Genomic DNA, 19,604 nt, shown 5'->3' with positions numbered 1-19,604 from the left:
AATCAGTCACCCGTTTACATTATATTAAGTTACACAAGCCTGTCACCCAAAGAGCGGGGCGCTTTGCGTGACAGGCTGTCTGCCAATAGTGTCCTTAGCTTCTCTGTCAGATCAGAATAATACATTCATAATGGATTAAAAGAAGAATAAAAAAGATGTGATGTTTGTGTGTGTGAGCAGTTTGTTCTCTTATTTAAAGATTCAATACAATACTTCAAAGAATAACAGCTCATCTTTAAAGCAGAGTCCTACCTGAGCTCCACAGCAACAGCAACAGCTTTAATAAGTGATCCATCTCGACGGTCTCTCTGAGCCCGTCTGTATGTCTTCCTGTTTGTATGCTCTCTGCTCTGATCATTACATGTCAGTGAATATCTGCAAACAGGGAGAGGTGGAGCTTTACTGGAATATATTTGTTTGAGTTATCTTTCATTTTAAAGAAGAAATTTACACTTCTCTGGACTGCAATTGTGTGAAACTGATGATCTTTCATTCCCTCATAATATGCACCTTGCTAAATAATAACTGTAGCAAGGTGGATGGAGATCAATAGAGAAGATTATGTGCCATGCTTCAATAAAAATAATACCTTTCGACACAGACAATCAACAAAGGCTACAAATAACCAATAGTACACTAATTAGAAATACTTTGGAGACTTGGGGTAGACATAAGAGAAACTGTGAAAAAATAAGAGATGATTCAACAGTATTGAAAAGTTTAAAGAACCCTGATGATACTCCAAAGAAACATATCTGGGTATAAAAGGGACTGACCACATTTGGACAATGTCTAAACAAAAATGGAATGTCATTTGAATCTCTAAGGCAACATTGCCATCTACCACTCTTTCATGTCTTCATCATTTACAAAAGAGAGGTTACACCCAGATTTGTCAAATAGGGAGGGGAGGAAGAAAGACAAGAAACAATCTTCATCCTCTTGTGCAATTCCTGATGCCAAAGTACGACATCAGATTTAGGCACCTTATTTATCTTATTTACATGACTGCATGTCATTTCTGTCACTACATGGTCGCGCCTTTACAAATCCCTGTCTTGAACACCATGTGGTGGTCCACTTTGACATTGTTATCTGTTGCCTTTAGACATAAGCTTCTAACTATCTTTGTCTTTTTGACCTGTTTTTGCTGATGAGTGAGTTTGACATCCTGGATATATCCTTCAAACACAGACTGTAGACCTCTCTGTCTGCTTCTCTCTGAAATTGCTTTGCAATTTTTCAAAAAGTTGCTAATATTTCTTCAGGGAGTGCAGTTACTTACAGTGTGGGCTCCATGCTCCCTCTGACAGCTTGACAGACCATCACAAAGGGGCGGGGCCTAGCCAGGGGTCAATTGTAAAATACATTCAAAATGCTGAAGGGAGTGTGGTGAATCGTGTGCCAGTTTTGGACATATATTTTGGTTCTGACCATCATTACAATTGTTTTGGAATCATATACAGAAGGAAAATAGTACTATCTTGAATTGTGTTATTCACTTAAATGCAGATTTTGTGCTGTTAGGCAAAATGACAGGCAAAATACAAAATGAAAATGATAAATATTTCTAAAGGATACTGCATATCACAGCAGTGACACAGATAACAAGACATTGGCTTCAAAAACCCCTGGGGCCGTATTAACAAAGCTTCCTAATACCAAGAGTTGCTCCTAGTGATGGAGTTTTAAGAAAATTCTTAGAATTGTGACATTTTCTTGAAATTTCCCATTTAAGGTGAATACTATATACATATATATATATATACTATACTAATTATATTCATATGATACATTATGTCAATGATCATCTGTATTATAACAAGAAATCCTGTTTTGGTCCTTGCATTGCTGCACCTCCATCCCATTTATCCACCCCTGACAGTTTCATCTCTCCCAATTTAACTTATTGTAATTTAATTAAATTTAGACTTTTACTGTGACTATTTTTATGGGCACTGCAGCACTTTATAGCTTCATATATCATATACACTATGCCAGTGACTCATGGACTTGCACTGTTTCATCTATTCACTATCCATAGCCTCTCGATCAACTATTTTGCACTGTATCACATTGCACTCTACGTATTGGTTTTTCGTTGTGAATTATTGTCTATCTGTTTGTTATTTGTTTTACATATTATGACTTTTGTGTTCCTGTTTTTGTTTGCTATTTGCTGTTTTATATATTATGACTTTTGTGTCCCTGTTTTTGTGTTTTTTAATGGCTTGAGGTCTTTTTAACATCATGCCGGAGGACTGCAGTTGAAAATTAGCCTTTGGCTAACACTGGCACATTTACAGCAATGTTCATTAATGTGCACTGTCCTCTAAATAAATAAATACATAAATAATAAAAAGTTAAGACTGGGTCCTTGTAAAGATAAAATAAAATTTTATTACAAAGCATCTTAGACCTTAAAAGAGCTCCTAAGGTGAAAAACTGTTTGGAGCAGGGGGGAGGATTTTTAAGAGGCTTACGAGTTTCTTAATCAGAGGAGAAAATGGCAGAAAGATAAAGAGGTTGGATGACACTGGATGACAGTGAGTTAATGAAATAGATTAGATCATGCAAGAATTATGTTTGTGGTTGATCTCATTAGGAATACGCACACATTTCCCACCAAAAGAAAAAACAATATAATGCCAGAAATAAAATTAGCACAACATTAAGATATTTGAAAAACCACAAAAATGCAACAGTGCAGCAGTGATGACTTGGGTTTGTCTCAACCTTCCATCAGCAGATTGATCACACCAACAATGATAACATTTTCACAGTCAGCAGTTCATTTCACTTCCACTGGGTGTCCACACCTTGCAGGATCACAAAGGGGTGTGTCTGTGACAACCAATCACATCTATTAAAAGAATACCTTATACCCAGCAATGGGATCAACCACCCCTCTTTACTACAGCAAAAGTTTCTGTCCCCTCCTTGCTCTGAGTTCCTCAGAGAACTTTCCTAAATCACCCCTAAGCTTGAACACCTTACAAAAAATTTTAGGCCAAGTTAGGAGCTCACTGAGAGTATTCTCAGAGTGTTTGTGAATACAGCTCCTGATAGACATGTGGAGAGACACCATTCAACGAGTAGATAGAGACTTAACTTATAAAATTATGGGGAACCTCAAACTGTTTGAAAAAATATTGTCTAAGTGGTCAAGTTACTTTCATATGGGAAAAGAATAATGAACAGAAGCCACTGGGATGTGTTTCTCTACATTTGGTCTGACAGTCGTCAAAAGGAGCCATAACTACTTGGATATGGCCTTGTATTTTTTTCTTATTCTCTTTTCGTATTTTCACTCTGTATTTTTTTCTTTTTCTTCATCTATTTTCTCGTGTGTGTGTGTGTGTGTGTGTGTGTATGTGTGTGTGTGTGTGTGTACATGTGAGTGCATTTGTGTAAGTGTACATGAACACATATACAGTACAGGCCAAAAGTTTGGACACACCTTCTCATTCAATGCGTTTTCTTTATTTTCATGATTATTTACATTGTAGATTCTCACTGAAGGCATCAAAACTATGAATGAACACATGTGGAGTTATGTACTTAACAAAAAAAGGTGAAATAACTGAAAACATGTTTTATATTCTAGTTTCTTCAAAATAGCCACCCTTTGCTCTGATTACTGCTTTGCACACTCTTGGCATTCTCTCCATGAGCTTCAAGAGGTAGTCACCTGAAATGGTTTTCCAACAGTCTTGAAGGAGTTCCCAGAGGTGTTTAGCACTTGTTGGCCACTTTGCCTTCACTCTGCGGTCCAGCTCACCCCAAACCATCTCGATTGGGTTCAGGTCCAGTGACTGTGGAGGCCAGGTCATCTGCCGCAGCACTCCATCACTCTCCTTCTTGGTCAAATAGCCCTTACACAGCCTGGAGGTGTGTTTGGGGTCATTGTCCTGTTGAAAAATAAATGATCGTCCAACTAAACGCAAACCGGATGGGATGGCATGTCGCTGCAGGATGCTGTGGTAGCCATGCTGGTTCAGTGTGCCTTCAATTTTGAATAAATCCCCAACAGTGTCACCAGCAAAACACCCCCACACCATCACACCTCCTCCTCCATGCTTCACGGTGGGAACCAGGCATGTGGAATCCATCCGTTCACCTTTTCTGCGTCTCACAAAGACACGGTGGTTGGAATCAAAGATCTCAAATTTGGACTCATCAGACCAAAGCACAGATTTCCACTGGTCTAATGTCCATTCCTTGTGTTTCTTGGCCCAAACAAATCTCTTCTGCTTGTTGCCTCTCCTTAGCAGTGGTTTCCTAGCAGCTATTTGACCATGAAGGCTTGATTGGCGCAGTCTCCTCTTAACAGTTGTTCTAGAGATGGGTCTGCTGCTAGAACTCTGTGTGGCATTCATCTGGTCTCTGATCTGAGCTGCTGTTAACTTGCGATTTCTGAGGCTGGTGACTCGGATGAACTTATCCTCAGAAGCAGAGGTGACTCTTGGTCTTCCTTTCCTGGGTCGGTCCTCATGTGTGCCAGTTTCGTTGTAGCACTTGATGGTTTTTGCGACTCCACTTGGGGACACATTTAAAGTTTTTGCAATTTTCCGGACTGACTGACCTTCATTTCTTAAAGTAATGATGGCCACTCGTTTTTCTTTAGTTAGCTGATTGGTTCTTGCCATAATATGAATTTTAACAGTTGTCCAATAGGGCTGTCGACTGTGTATTAACCTGACTTCTGCACAACACAACTGATGGTCCCAACCCCATTGATAAAGCAAGAAATTCCACTAATTAACCCTGATAAGGCACACCTGTGAAGTGGAAACCATTTCAGGTGACTACCTCTTGAAGCTCACCGAGAGAATGCCAAGAGTGTGCAAAGCAGTAATCAGAGCAAAGGGTGGCTATTTTGAAGAAACTAGAATATAAAACATGTTTTCAGTTATTTCACCTTTTTTTGTTAAGTACATAACTCCACATGTGTTCATTCATAGTTTTGATGCCTTCAGTGAGAATCTACAATGTAAATAGTCATGAAAATAAAGAAAACGCATTGAATGAGAAGGTGTGTCCAAACTTTTGGCCTGTACTGTACATAAAAGCTTTTTTGTGTATTTATATATGGTACTCTTTGTATTATATTCTGTGATTTTATTTACTTATTTATTTATTTATTCATTTCATTTTTATATGATTTCAAAATTATGATAACATACTTTAAAAAATTAAACCTGTACTGTAACTATCTATCTTTATTTATCACTATATACCAATTGTTTTTTATTCTCACGTATCACTGGGTGACTCACCACCTTGGTTTGCCGAACAGATGTCATCAGCGTAGATGAACTTGCGAGATCTGATGATGATCACCAGATCCTGCAATTTCATCTACACTGATGACATCTGTTCGGCAACCCAAGCTACTGACCTGGCCTCTTTGGAGCAGGTGCTCAATGAGGACCTTGCAAAACTGGACCAGTACTGCAAAGCCTGGCATCTACAACCAAGCCCAGCAAAAACAGTCTCTAGTGTTTTCCATCTTCGAAACTCAGAAGCTGCCAAACAATTGGACATCAGACTGAGTGGACTTCAGCTCAGACACGCCCCTAATCCAACATACCTGGGAGTGACTCTGGACAGGACACTGTCATTCAAGGAATACCTTAAAGGAACAGCAGCGAAGGTGAAATCCAGAAACAACCTCCTCTGCAAACTTGCAGGTGCAAAATGGGGTGCAGCAGCCCCCACACTGTGCACCTCAGCTTTGGCCCTGTCATATTCTGCAGCAGAATACTGTGCTCCTGTCTGGTCCAGGTCACCCCACACACACCACGTAGACACCCAACTTAACACCACTATGCAAATCATAACTGTGACTATTCCTTCAACATCGCTCCCCTGGCTCCCTGTCCTATGTAACATACTCCCCCCCAACATCAGACAAACTGAACTCACCTATAAGATGCTCCAAAAGGTCAAAGACTCCCCCCATTTACCAATCCACGCTGACATCTTCAACCCACCACTTGCTCGTCTCCGATCTAGACGTCCAATTTGGAAGGACCCCCCCCCCCCCCCCCACCCACTGACATTGATGCCCTGTCTGCCTGGGTGACTGAATCGGAATCTAAAGATATCCCAAACAAACATCTAGTGTCAGACCCGACTCAACCAGTCCCTGGCACCAACCTCCCAAGGAGACAGTAGCCCACCTTAAGCAGATTTAGGACTGGTCAAGGTCCCTGCTTGGCCAGCCTTCACAGATGGGGAGCAGCCTGAGCCCACTGTGTGCTTGTGGAGAGGAGCAAACCATGGAGCATATTATTGAAGCCTGCCCTCTCCAAAGACTAAAAGGAGGTCTAGTCTCCCTCTACAATATAGATCAAGAGGCTACTGCTTGGCTTGAGAAATTTGCATTCGCTAAATAAATAAACTCACCTACTGATGTAATTTCTCATAAGCTATATACAGCTAAGATATATGAAATGGTATGATGACAATATAAAGTATTTAAAAAATAGTCCATAAATCTGCAGGATGTTTTCAGTTCTGCTACTTTCTTTATTCATAACAACTCAGATTGTTTTGCTCTATAGGCTCATTTTTCAATTTCTACTTTTTATTTTGAAATAGATCTTATTTCATAGCGTGGTGAATGTGTAAGCTACAAGTTGTCCACAAAAGCGTTTTGGAGTCATTTGATGGCATATTTGATTAGTTTTGAGGGAGAGAAGGGGCTGTACTGTTCACCTCCATTTTGTGCGCTGAGCAGCGGGCAGCTCTGCCCCACCGATCTCAGAACAACAGGCACTGATAATTAAAGGTAATGTCCCTACCCATATGACTGTAGCGATTACGGCAATAGGCGAATTTGCCAAAATGTCGAACTATCCCTTTAAGACGTGTCTGTTCACTTTAGCCGGGGTCATCCCTATGTTTCCAGGGTTCTGTGTTTCTCGGGTTCTATGTTCCCCACTTAACCCTGCAAAAAAGCTTCTATGTTCCCCGCTTACACAAAAAGGGTTCTATATTTCCTGCTTGGTTGAGCGGGCAACATAGAATTCGGGAAACATAGAACCTTTTTTGTGTAAGCGGGGAACATAGAACCTTTTTTGCAGGGTTAAGGGGGGAACATAGAACCCTGGAAACACAGAACCCTGGAAACATACATACACTCCCACTTTAGCCTTTAACTCGCTCTGACTTTCCGATACAGGTCTGAAACACTATTTTATGCTTTAAATTTCTATTTACGCTTCTCATTGCTGCAACTCTTTTAAAATCCTACTTGATTCATAGTTTTACAGTTCTATGATTTTATGAATCAGTTCTGTTTTATGTTCATTCCATTTTCATGTGAAGCACTCAGTGCTTATAATACCCTTATTGTAAAGGACTTTGTGCTGCATTTCTTGTATGAAAGGTGCTATATAAATAAAGTTTATTATTATTATTATTATTAGTTGTTGTTGTTGTAATTATTATTATTGATGCATTAAAATGTCACTTTTATGCTGCAGCTTGTTTAAATTACTTTATACACTGCTTGGTACCATATTTATCAACTGATTATATTTTGCATCAGTAATCTGTATCTGTCAAGTAACTAAAGCTGTCAAATAAATGTAGTGCACTAAAAGTAGAGCGAAAATGACTAAATAAACTTCAGTTACTTGAAAACTGTACTTAAACGCACTTAGGTAAACAGTGTATCACGGGGAAGGGGTGGCTGTAGTAAATGAAAAGAGACGATGAAGAGGAAAGTCATGACAGTGACGAGTAAGAGGGGAGAGAATAAAAATGAATACATTAATTAATAAATAAATAAAACTACAGTAAATAGAAATAAGGTAAACATTTAGGACTATAAAATATCGAAAAAGAGAGAAAATGGCTATTATTATTACACGTTGCACTGATTACAGAGGGATGTAATAGGCTAATGGAGGCAGCAGGGGTCAGACTATAGCTGGTGATATAAAAAGTGGGAAAAGAAATGGGCGTGAATGCATACTTGTGAGTATGTTCAAAAACAGAGGGGAAAAGAAAAAAGAAAAAGAAAACAAACAAAAAGATAAACACTAAATTATATTATAATGATGATGATAATAAAAACAATAAAATAACACTAATTCTTGAGTACTGGGGGAAAAGATATTTTGATTTTTCACTTTTTAGCAAAGCTTAAAAATATTTTTTAAAACATCAAAGTCTTGAACACTCAAGCTTCCCTGTGACTTCTTCTTTTTTTCTTAAATAGCATAAGGTCTTACGGAGCTGACAAACAGATATGCATTTATCCATTTCACTGCAATCACAGTGCCATTTTATTTTATAACGTTGCTAAGAGTCCTCTTAATGCTAATCAAAATACTCATTTTAAAACCACAGTTCTTATTTAGTTTGTATTTAGGAGGGCTACGGAGTTGACCTGTTTTGGCTGAGACACACCCGATGCCAAGATTATTTAATACATTTATCAAAACATAGAAAACTCACCAGTGCTTGAGAAGCATCCCTGCCTTTGTGGAAATCAGGAAGTGAGACGCAAGTCTTCACGATCAATAATGCCTTCCGTTTCTTAATTGTTATTTCCTCGATCATGAGTCATGACAACATTAACAGTGTGCGAGGGATCAGACTTTGGTGCCAGTTTTAAGAGGCTGAGACGCTGCTGCTGGACAGAGACAAGAGCAATAACAAGAACAACCATGCACATATTTCGATTTTTTTAAAATAACGTCAGTAAGCATCACATAGCCTAAGGTGTGTTTCTTTTTTTTCTGGTGGAAGGATTGTTTAGTAAAAGTGCAACAACAAAGATATGATGGGTGTGATCAGCAGCGCCCGCCCCTTTGACTCCAACAGAACTGGCACCAGGACTGGCACCTATGGCAAGCCGTTTTAACATTTAATCGCTAGACTGGATATTCATTACTGATATCTGCAACATAATTTTGCCTAGTCAATACTCTTATTCAAGATATCTGTAATTAGATTTTGCCTAGTCAAAACTCTAATTGCAGATATCTGTAATTCAGTTTTGACTAGTAAGATTCAAACTATTTTTGCCATTCATGTGTATGGGGTTTGTCATTATAGATATCTCCAATGTAGTTGCGGATATCTGCAATTCTTATTGCGGATATCTGCAACTGAATTGTGGATATCTGTAATTCCAGTTTGAGATATCTACAATTTAATTTTGACTAGTCATAATTCAAGTTCAAGATATATTTAATTATCATCAATTGAAGATATCTACATGGTCCTTTCTAGATATCTTGAATTGAGTTTCAGATAGTCAGAATAACGTTGTAGATATCTGTAACTGAATTATGACTAGTCAAAATGACGTTGTAGATATCCGCAACTGAATTATGACTAGTCAAAATGACGTTGTAGATATCTCAAACTGGAATTATAGATAGTCATAATGTAATTGTAGATATCTATAATGACAAACCCCATACACATGAATGGCAAAAATAGTTTGAATCTTACTAGTCAAAACTTAATTACAGATATCTGTAACTGTAGTTTTGACTAGTCCGAATGACATTATAGATATCTGTAATTCAGTTTTGACTAGTCAGAATGACGTCATAGATATCTGTAATTCAGTTTTGACTAGTCAGAATGACGTTACAGATATCTTAAATTAAAATTCATACTAGTCACAATGACATTACTACTAGTCAAAATGACGTTATAGATATCTATAACGGTAATTCCGGATAGTCGGACTTAGTGATTAAATGTTAAAACGGCTTGCCATAGTTCTGTTAGGTTCTGTTTTATTTACAGTATACCTGCTTGTACTTTGAGGAGTGAGGGGATCTGTGATGAGCGATGTGCGACGGTCGAGGATACATGGGAGCAGCCCTCACGGAAGTCTCTTGTCGGCCGACACGCCCCTACATGCTGGACGCTGCCTCTGATGGGACTGATCTGATACATCACAATAAACCCGAGTTTCACACTGGACAGAGACAGATAAGAGATAACAGGTAAGACCTCCTAAGGTGAAAAACTGTTAGGAGCAGGGAGGAGGACTTTTAAGAGGCTTAAGAGTTTCCTAAGGAGAAAGGAGGAGAAAATGGTGGAAACACAAAGTGGTCAGAGAAACGATCTCTAAACACAAAAAGACAGTGAGTAAATGAAATGCTACAGATGAGATCGTGCAGGAATAATGTTTGTGGTCAATCTCATTTGGGATATGCACACATTTCCCACCTAACAAAATAACGCTATGATGCCAGGAAATAAAATAATCACAATACTAACATATTTGAAAATCTGGAAAAATGCAACATTGCAGCAGTGATGACTTGGGTCTGTCTCAACCTAAGATCAGCCAAATGATCACACTAACAATGACAACACTGGGTGCGGTTACATGATGGCTTCTCATTCAGAATGAAATAAATCTGAATGAAATCATTCGGAATTAAAGTCTTTCCAGGTAGTTTACATGAGAAATATTCATTCCGAATGAGGGTTTACACGGGAGATCAGTTTGATCGCCTTTATTCGGGTCTGCGCAAGGTTTGGGGCAGGCAAGGTTTCTGATTGGATAGGAGGCGGGGCGGATGTTACGTGTTTACATTTACTGGAAGAAAACATTGTAGTCTTCGCTCCGAATAACAAGATGCTTGACGCCGCCGTTCTTAGTGTCTTTTTCGGGCTTGTTTTGCGTATATTCTTGAAGCAGCAGTACGACAATAACCTTGGTGAGTGCAACAAGTCTGACTGCTCTATCTCAACCCGTTGCTATGCGCGCTATCTACATCATTGCGCCAGAAGGGCAAGGAAACGAGCATGCGCAGAAAGACCGGAATGAACTTAAAGAGGAATGAGCGTTTACATGCACACAAAATTCTTTCATTCGGAGTGACAAACGGAATAAACCACCCCCTTTAATTAGATTTCATTTTCAATCGAATGATCATTTTTCAGTCGGAATGACCGTTTACATGACCACTTTTAATCGGAATGGCCCTTCATGAATGAAAGTGGAATTAAACTGTCCATGTAAACGTACTGACTGTTAATATTGTGATGCAGTTCATTTCATGTTCACTGGGTGTTCACACCAGGCTCACAAAAGGGTGTGTCTGTGACAACCAATCACACCTGTTAAAACAAAGCATCATACCTAGCAACAGGGTCAACCACACCCCCTCACTAAGATGAAAGTCTCTGTCCCTTCTGCCCAGAGTTGCTCTTAGAACTTTCCTAAATCACTCCTAAGCTAAGACTCCTTACTAAAAGTTTTTAGGCTAAGGTAGGAGCTCTCTGAGAGTGGTCTCAGAATGTTTGTGAATACGGCCCCAGGTCTCAGGAGTTTAATGTAACCTAAATATTCATCTAAAAAGATTTCTTTGATGCCATTTTTGTCTACAGTGGACGTCTCTGTGTACTTGGGTGTTTATAATAATGATGGCTAATTCTAGACTATTGTGCCTGACATGAACTCACTGCATCATCTTTTAATTTTTTTAATTGACAAAAAATATGTCAGGCTGGCACACAGTAGAATAACTCGTGATTTGCAGTTGGTAGCCGTAAAACATGCCCATTTTACCTGAATGTGTTAACTACACACTCAAAACCTGTTCCCATAAAAAGGAAATTGTATGGTGGAAATATTTTGAAACAATTAATCAAATGCAACATTCTCAGACCATTTTCTTGTTCTGGGACCAGCAATTTTTTTGACTCTTTGCTCTGCCCATCCTGCTTATCTTACATCAATCAATATCACTGTTTCACATAAAATAAATAAATACATTCAAATAACTAGGAAATATGACTACATTACTCCAGTTCTAAAATCCTTACACCTGTCACTCACAGAATTGATTTCAAAATATTGCTGCTTGTGTATAAATCCCTGTGGGTCAGAGCTATAAAAAATTCATTTTATATTTTATTGCTCTGTAAAGCACTTTGAATTGCTCTGGTGTATGAAATGTGCTGCACAAATAAAGCTGCCTTGCCTAAAACACATTTGTAGTACCAATGCAACACCATGTTCGCTGTTCTGCTGCTAATATTTAAGGAGCCAAAGATGTAAAACCTAATTTGTCCCATTTCACCTGATGTCTCAAATTACCTGAGTTCACCCTATGACTACGTTTCTTGTTACAACATGAAACACCACTTTTCACCTTATTACAGTAATAACACAGTGTAGGAATACAAATACCCCATGCATTCAAAATGTAAATAAACATGCAAATTTGCTGTCATAAAAAAAGAGACTACTCATGAACAATGGCCCCTGCCAGTGTCACTGAGGCTATGATGTGTAAACAGCATTTCTGTAGCAGCTTGTTGAGGCGGAGCCATTTTATTTTATTCACCTGGTTCACACACTGACGGACAGTTTAACAAGGCATCATATTTAATAGGCTCACTTCAAGTTTTTATATGTAAAAATCTTAATCAGCAAAGTAACTTTAGCTTTGGTAGGGGTTAAAGTAGAACTCTATGTAACATAAAAACAAAGCAATCAAAGACAACCTCAAAACTGAGGATTTTTAAAAATATATATATATTTGAAGTTTTCCAGATTTCATATCTGTGTAGAATTCACACTGAGGACAATCAATGTTGTACATAAAGTAATCGAGTACATGTCATGACATTTCTCCACTGCATACATGTTTGTTCATGAAGCAGCTCCACTACTTTAATGAGATCTCTAGACATGTTGCAACTTAACACTATAAAAAAAAAAGAACTATTCTTCACTATGACTAGTTTTACCGACAGTCACATGGATGTAGATGGGTGTGAGTCACACCCATCTACATTCCTGATGAACACAATTTGCCAATAGCTTGAGACTTCAGGGTGAATCTGATATTCTTCGGTCATCACCATACAAAGATTTTATTGTTATATTATAGTTATGGGTTATAGTCCCAAAAAAAGGATAGGATACATGGGAGCAGCCCTCACGGAAGTCTCTTGTCGGCCGACACGCCCCTACATTGGATGGGCTGGACGCTGCCTCTGATGGGACTTATCTGATACATCACAATAAACCCAAGTTTCACACTGGACAGAGACAGATAAGAGTTTAAACATCACTCCCAAGTTTTATATTATATATTATTTGTTTTCTGATGTCTGGAATAAATTGCTAAGCCTGCTGCCCCCGCAACCCAGCTTTGGATAAGCGATTGAAAATGGATGGATGGATGGATGGAGGGATGGATATGATGTGAAATATTTCTCATTGTAACAGCATAAGTGATCAAATAATTTCACATTAAATTAAGAGAACTTGTATATTGTTAGGGTGAAGTCAGGTAATTTGGAGCACTTTTTAATTAATTACCATTAAAAAAAACTAAAATTCAGAAGATGACCTTGAGTGTTACTTTTAGAACTTGTTATGGCTCTCTGCTATATTTCTACAAATATGTTGCCAAGAAAAATATTTAGAAACTTATGACCTTCACACACATTAAGAACCCCTACCTCACTGCAATGTTTAGGTAAAATGGGACAGTCCTGTTTATTTGTTTTCAAATGGTTGAATCAATTTATCAGTTCAGTTAATTTATTAAATCATTAACCTCCTGAGACCCTGTGTCCTTATATGAGGACATCACATGTTGGATTTACTTGACGTTATACTATGTTATACCCGTTATACTACCACTCAACTTGGACCTGTTGTCCTCAATCGTGGACACTTTTTTGTGCCATCTAGTGGTAATAAGACCACAATACACTGATCCATGGAAAAGCAATCTCTGCCAAGTCAGTCTGCCGCTGACCCCGATACAAAAGTGGACAAAATCCAAATCTAATCACATGAAACTTGCTTATTTATGATTGATAATGTTTGTAGTTTGATATGGCAACAAATATGACAAATTTTTGAAACAGTAACAAGCTAAGATGCTGTTAATTAGGAAGTTCTCATTTGAAGACATTTGGACATTATTATCGTCTTGAGGACATTGAGTGTTAATCATCATTAACAATTTACTATCATAAAAAAAGAGAGTACTCATGAACAATGGCCCCTGCCAGTGTCACTGAGGCTATGATGTGTAAACAGCATTTCTGTAGCAGCTTGTTGAGGCGGAGCCATTTTATTTTATTCACCTGGTTCACACACTGACGGACAGTTTAACAAGGCATCATATTTAATAGGCTCACTTCAAGTTTTTATATGTAAAAATCTTAATCAGCAAAGTAACTTTAGCTTTGGTAGGGGTTAAAGTAGAACTCTATGTAACATAAAAACAAAGCAATCAAAGACAACCTCAAAACTGAGGATTTTTAAAAATATATATATATTTGAAGTTTTCCAGATTTCATATCTGTGTAGAATTCACACTGAGGACAATCAATGTTGTACATAAAGTAATCGAGTACATGTCGTGACATTTCTCCACTGCATACATGTTTGTTCATGAAGCAGCTCCACTACTTTAATGAGATCTCTAGACATGTTGCAACTTAACACTATGAAAAGAACTATTCTTCACTATGACTAGTTTTACCGACAGTCACAAGGATGCAGATGGGTGTGACTCACACCCATCTGCACTGATGGGTGTGAGTCACACCCATCTGCACTCCTGATGAACACAGTTTGCCAATAGCTTGAGACTTCAGGGTGAATCTGATATTCTTCGGTCATCACCATACAAAGATTTTATTGTTATATTATAGTTATGGGTTATAGTCCCCAAAACTGCAGTTCCTGAAATGTCCACCTGAGGCCGGCTCCAAAAGCCAATCAATCCCCATAACCCGCTACGCAAATACCGCCATCTTGAACATCATGCAATGCATTGTGGGTATGCACCAAAGCACTCTGGGATTGAAGCGTCCATCGCAACATGTGTACACAACGGAGTCTCCCTGTTATTTGGAATAATGTCGTCGTTTGTATTGATAACAATGGGTGGATCCAATCAATGTGCTGTGTACGAGTGTAGCAATGATCGCCGATATAAATCCAAGTAAGTTTAAATGCATATGTCTGTAGAATTATTGTTAAATGTTCTCATCTTTAAGTGACTTCCTCTCTCCTGGGTGGATGTGTTCAAACAAACGATTAACATGTTTAACTAGTTTTTATTTTGATTCTGTTTACATTTATTATTGCTACTATCGTTATATTATAATTTAATCAGTTTACCAGTAGTTTCAGTCAGATTACAGTAAATACATGTACCGTAAATAGTTTTACATATTGTATGTTCTGTCTGTCTGTGCTTATGAATTGGGTTCACGGGAGCACAATAGAAATAAACCAAGGGCTTTTGTGTAACTGTACTGTTAATCTGAATTTGCAAATAAAAACCTCAAGCTCCATCCATCCATTTGTTTGCTATTTCAGTGCAGTCTTGCATGCAGACTGCACTGTTCCATTTCTGCAAAACAAACCTAAAACGAATAGTGCATATAATAATTAGGTGTATTCATTTTAGTTTGTTTTTTTAATCATAATAGGGGGTATTTGTCAGGGTCAACATGTAAGAAGTTCATAATCTGTATTACAATAAAAACACAACTCAGTAATGTAATCCCAATCTCAATTATAGCTGCTGCACAGTGATGGGTCGGGTCCGGGCATTTTTGGGCAATTCTGAGCAACAAGCAGAAGAATTGGAAGACATTTAGGAATTTAGCAACACAATCTGCCTTTTGCATCAGCTGAGGCTTGAACTCACAAACTCTGAGACTAAGAATCAATTTCTATCTCACTGAGCTAATTAGTCAGTGACAATTCATGTGTAGCTTCACAAATTGACTAAGCCAGATGTGCAGGTTTAGCAGCCGTCCATGCATGGAAAAGCAGATTTCAAACCACTGTAAAAAATTCAGTTATCGAAACAAAAATCTGAAAATACACATATTGCATCTAGACAGCATGGAGATGTTGGTAATTTATTTTAACAATGATTGATTTGCTCCATAAGTGAAAAACTGATGTTTAAAATTGCCATTTTCACATTAGAGCAAAATTCAAAATGCTGTCAAAAATTCAGTTTTTGAGATAAAATTCTGAAATTTGCCACACATCATCTACCATGACTCTAGAATTTTGTCATTTTTTTCATGAACATTGAAGATTTATTTAGCAAGAATTTGCATGTATATGTTTACAGTCAAACATTTTGATGCACTGTAGGCTCAATTTTTGATAAATCAAAAGTCTGAGAAACAGTTTTTGTAGGACAGTCTGAAGATGCTCTGTAGCAAGTTTGGTGTCAATTGAGCAAAAATTCTGGGAGGAGCTAGGTAGTTTTACAGTTTTTGAAAAAAACAGTGATAAACTTCATAATTTTTAATAGGTTTAAATGTTAAAAGTTTCTTCAGTATTGGGGCTACAGTTTGATGAAAGTTGTGAAGTTGTAGTATATGGTTGATTTGTTATGAATTTTCAAAGTTTTGAACTTTAGACGCTTGCTGTAGCGCCACCATCAGGACTATTGGCTTGAGTTTACAGCTGAGGATATCTGGCATGAGACTGGACCTTTGTGCAAAGTTTGATGAGTTTTCACCCATGGGAAGTATGATTTCCTCAGAAGAAGAAAGAAGAAAGAAGAAGAATACCTAGGATTACAATAGTGTCCTGGCAGTTAGCTGCCCGGACCCTAATAAACATGGATGTGTTAATATGCTTCCTCATGTTGACACATATTTGACTAAACTGACCGATTAAAACATGCTATGTTTGCGTACACACATAATTTCAGTTAGTTGTTAATTTATTGGTATACGTTCATGTTTTAATGTCATTACTTGAGTCTCATACCGTAAAATGGAGGTTAATTGAATGTTTACCAGATTTAGACATGAGCTAAACTATGCTATTTGTGTACATTAAATATGTGTTGTGATATTTTAGGTGGATAATCAAAGATCATGTTCCTGAGCTCAAGTTCCACTTATGCCCTCCCAAATGGCGACCTCTGTGGGTGAAGCTCATCAACAGAAAAGACCTCCCGAAGATCACTGATCACACCAGAATCTGCAGCAATCATTTTGTACTGGGCAAACCAATTGGAATACAGCCCCATCAATCCCTGTACATGAGGGGGTATTCAGACAAGGATAGCCACAGTGACAACATTGAGATTCAAAGAATCATTAGCAGCTGGTCTCCGGATAATGATGAAAGCACATCTGACTACAAGGCATGGTAAGGTAGGTTTTAAATCTAAGCAGACCATAGGCTATCTCTACTTTTTATTAATGTGTTGTTAATGCATTCTTGTGGTTATTCTGCCATTTGTTGTTTCTGTTTTATATTGACCTGCAAGTATGAGGATCCAAGGAAAATGAATTTGACCCTTTGCAATGTTTTTATTGTGAAGTATTTTTAAGGTGTGATAATAAAGTCTTTCTGATTGTAAAGGTGAAGAGAAAGAGTACTGAGGACATTCCCACAAAAAAGAGAAGAACAGGCCTCAAGGATGAAGCTTCCAGTCAGTCCCCAGGACCCAGTGAGGAAGCCACCAGTCAAACTCCAGTCAGCCCAGTGTCAGGTGACCACAGCTACAGTGATCATCATGACACTGTACCAAGTGTTGGGCTTGAGTATGCTTCACAGCCATTAACATCCCAGTCACCATACAAATCATCATCATACAACACCTCTGACCTGCGGGAGCAGCACAATTACGGTTTTAAGCCAGCAAGTGCCTGCACATGTTCCTGTGTTTGTGAAAAGTGCCAGATGAAATCAATCATGTTGTGCAGGAGAGAGATGGATGGAATCTTATCTGACAGAGACATTCAGGAACTGTTGCATGAGAAAGATGACTTTGAGAGAATGTTATCACATGAGAAACAGTCATTCCCAGTACTTTATGATATTTCTGCCATCAAGCATTCAGATGAACTGATGCATCTGCACACAGGCTTAGAAAACTATGCCATCTTCCAGTGGATGTTTAATGAGGTACGGTCAAAACTGCCCTCAATACATTATTTCAAAGGTGCGCAGTCTCAAAAAGTAAAGAGGTACCAGATTGTTGCAGAAAAAAAGCCAGGGTCGCAGAGAAATTTGTCCCATTAGAATGAATTTTTGTTAACTTTGATGAAATTGAAGCTCAATTTGTCTCTGAAGTTTCTTGCCTATCTTTTTAAACTCTGCACCAGTGTTATATCTCAGATTATTTCTGCATGGCCAGCTCTGCTCACAAAAAAATTACAGCCACTTCTCTATTGGCCTACACAAGAGCAGATACACCCGTACTACCCTGAGTGCTTCCAAAAGTACAAGTATGTGCGTGCCATCATAGACTGCACTGAGATACCCATACAGAGGCCTTCACTGGCAAAAGCCAATAGCCAGATATACTCAAAATACAAGGGAAGACCTACTGCTAAGGTTTTGGTGGCATGTACACCAGCAGGAACGATGTCTTTTGTATCAAAATCTGCAGGGGGATGCATGAGCGACAAGGAAATTGTCAAGAGGTCAGGTATCATTGACATGGTAGAAAGGGGTGATATCCTGCTTGCAGACAGAGGGTTCAACATCCAAGAGCTACTTCTAGACATTCAATCATTTCACTGTAGCTAGAAGAAACCACTGGACCAAACCTGTTGGTGTGATATGAAGGCAAGAATCTGGTTGTTCAGCAAACTTCGGGATACTGAGACCTCGATGCTTGAAGGGGTTCACTATTGGTAGCACCTGTTATATTTTTATATTTTTGATGGACCATTAAATATGGAACTTTTACATCCATTTACCTTTGGAGTGGACATTCCATTTTTCTGATCAGTGTGCAAGCTTTTCCTGTTTTCTTTCAAAATGCAAATAAAAAAATGAAAATGTGATTTTAATAAGTATGATATTTTCTTGAAATGAACATGATATTGTTTGTCAAATAAATATCGGCTTACCCTGCAGGACAGGAGAAGGCATCCACCAACAATGCTTTTGCCTTGTGTACAATCAACCAGCATTTATAGGGTGCCAGAGAGGTGTTGGTTTCTCTGATCACTGTGGCCCTCAGGAAACAATATGGCACGTTTTCACCAATGCCATGATATTGCACATTATGGACATGGTCTGACATGTGAAGGGACTTTCCGTCCCTCAAAGCCTGGGCACCACCAGTTAAAATGTCAATTGCTCGGTTTTCTATAAGAGAAAACACATAGGCCTATTTAGTTGGCATCATTACTAAATGTATACATGACAAAGGAGTAAAATATATAGTCATGCAAATTGCCAGAGCAGATGACCAAGACAGCCAAGAAGTGTTAAAAAAAAAAAGATTAGGAAACATATTCTCATTGATTGCTTACTTTTGTCAAAATATGTTTCTATACCACTCTGTAACAGATGTGGATAACTCGATGGGCTGTCTTCCCAACCATCTCGGAGGATATCAGGATCAGGTAGGCACATTATGCCCCCATCTAAAATTAATTTGGACAGCCTCTGGTTCGCAATTTCTTTATTATATTCTTCCAGTGTAGCCTTTGGTTGCAGATTTAACAAACATGTTGCACAGCAACAGGCAACCAAATCTTTTTTTAATGCTTTTGACACTACAATATCATATTCTGATGAATAATGTTTTAATTGACTAACAGTCATATCACTAAAATGATGTTCTGTATCCATC

General features: G+C 38.3%; 2 protein-coding genes across 4 annotated transcripts in view; one reads left to right on the top strand and one right to left on the bottom strand.

Moving 5' to 3' along the window:
- The window catches only part of LOC117257129 (scavenger receptor cysteine-rich type 1 protein M130-like), a 29,086-nt gene extending 20,321 nt beyond the window's left edge, over positions 1-8,765 (bottom strand). The window contains exons 1-3 of one of the 2 annotated variants that reach the window (XM_078171134.1): positions 8,473-8,765; positions 1,286-1,342; positions 253-375 (exon numbers count right to left, since the gene is read on the bottom strand). In XM_078171134.1, coding sequence (XP_078027260.1) covers positions 253-358 — 106 coding nt within the window. In that variant the 5' untranslated portion in view covers positions 359-375; positions 1,286-1,342; positions 8,473-8,765. The remainder of the gene's footprint in view (positions 1-252; positions 376-1,285; positions 1,343-8,472) is intronic. The other variant, XM_033627055.2, reaches the window with a different exon arrangement.
- A 1,043-nt stretch (positions 8,766-9,808) lies between these two features.
- LOC144464408 (uncharacterized) lies at positions 9,809-18,369 on the top strand. 2 transcript variants are annotated; one of them, XM_078171204.1, is made up of 3 exons: positions 9,809-9,983; positions 16,865-17,158; positions 17,375-18,369. In XM_078171204.1, the coding sequence occupies exons 1-3, from the start codon at positions 9,826-9,828 to the stop codon at positions 17,376-17,378; spliced, it is 456 nt and encodes a 151-aa protein (XP_078027330.1). In that variant the 5' UTR covers positions 9,809-9,825; the 3' UTR covers positions 17,379-18,369. The 2 variants fall into 2 exon arrangements, 1 of the variants encoding a protein (XP_078027330.1); XR_013492113.1 differs by lacking the exon at positions 9,809-9,983 and adding an exon at positions 14,903-14,969 and having other exon boundaries at positions 16,865-17,163; positions 17,375-18,358.
- The last annotated feature ends 1,235 nt before the right edge of the window (positions 18,370-19,604 follow it).

This window comes from Epinephelus lanceolatus, chromosome 1 (assembly GCF_041903045.1).
Source record: "Epinephelus lanceolatus isolate andai-2023 chromosome 1, ASM4190304v1, whole genome shotgun sequence".
In the NCBI taxonomy this organism is placed as follows: Eukaryota; Metazoa; Chordata; class Actinopteri; order Perciformes; family Serranidae; genus Epinephelus; species Epinephelus lanceolatus.
Note: the sequence above shows the minus strand (reverse complement) of the source record. Positions and strands in the feature narration are given on the sequence as shown.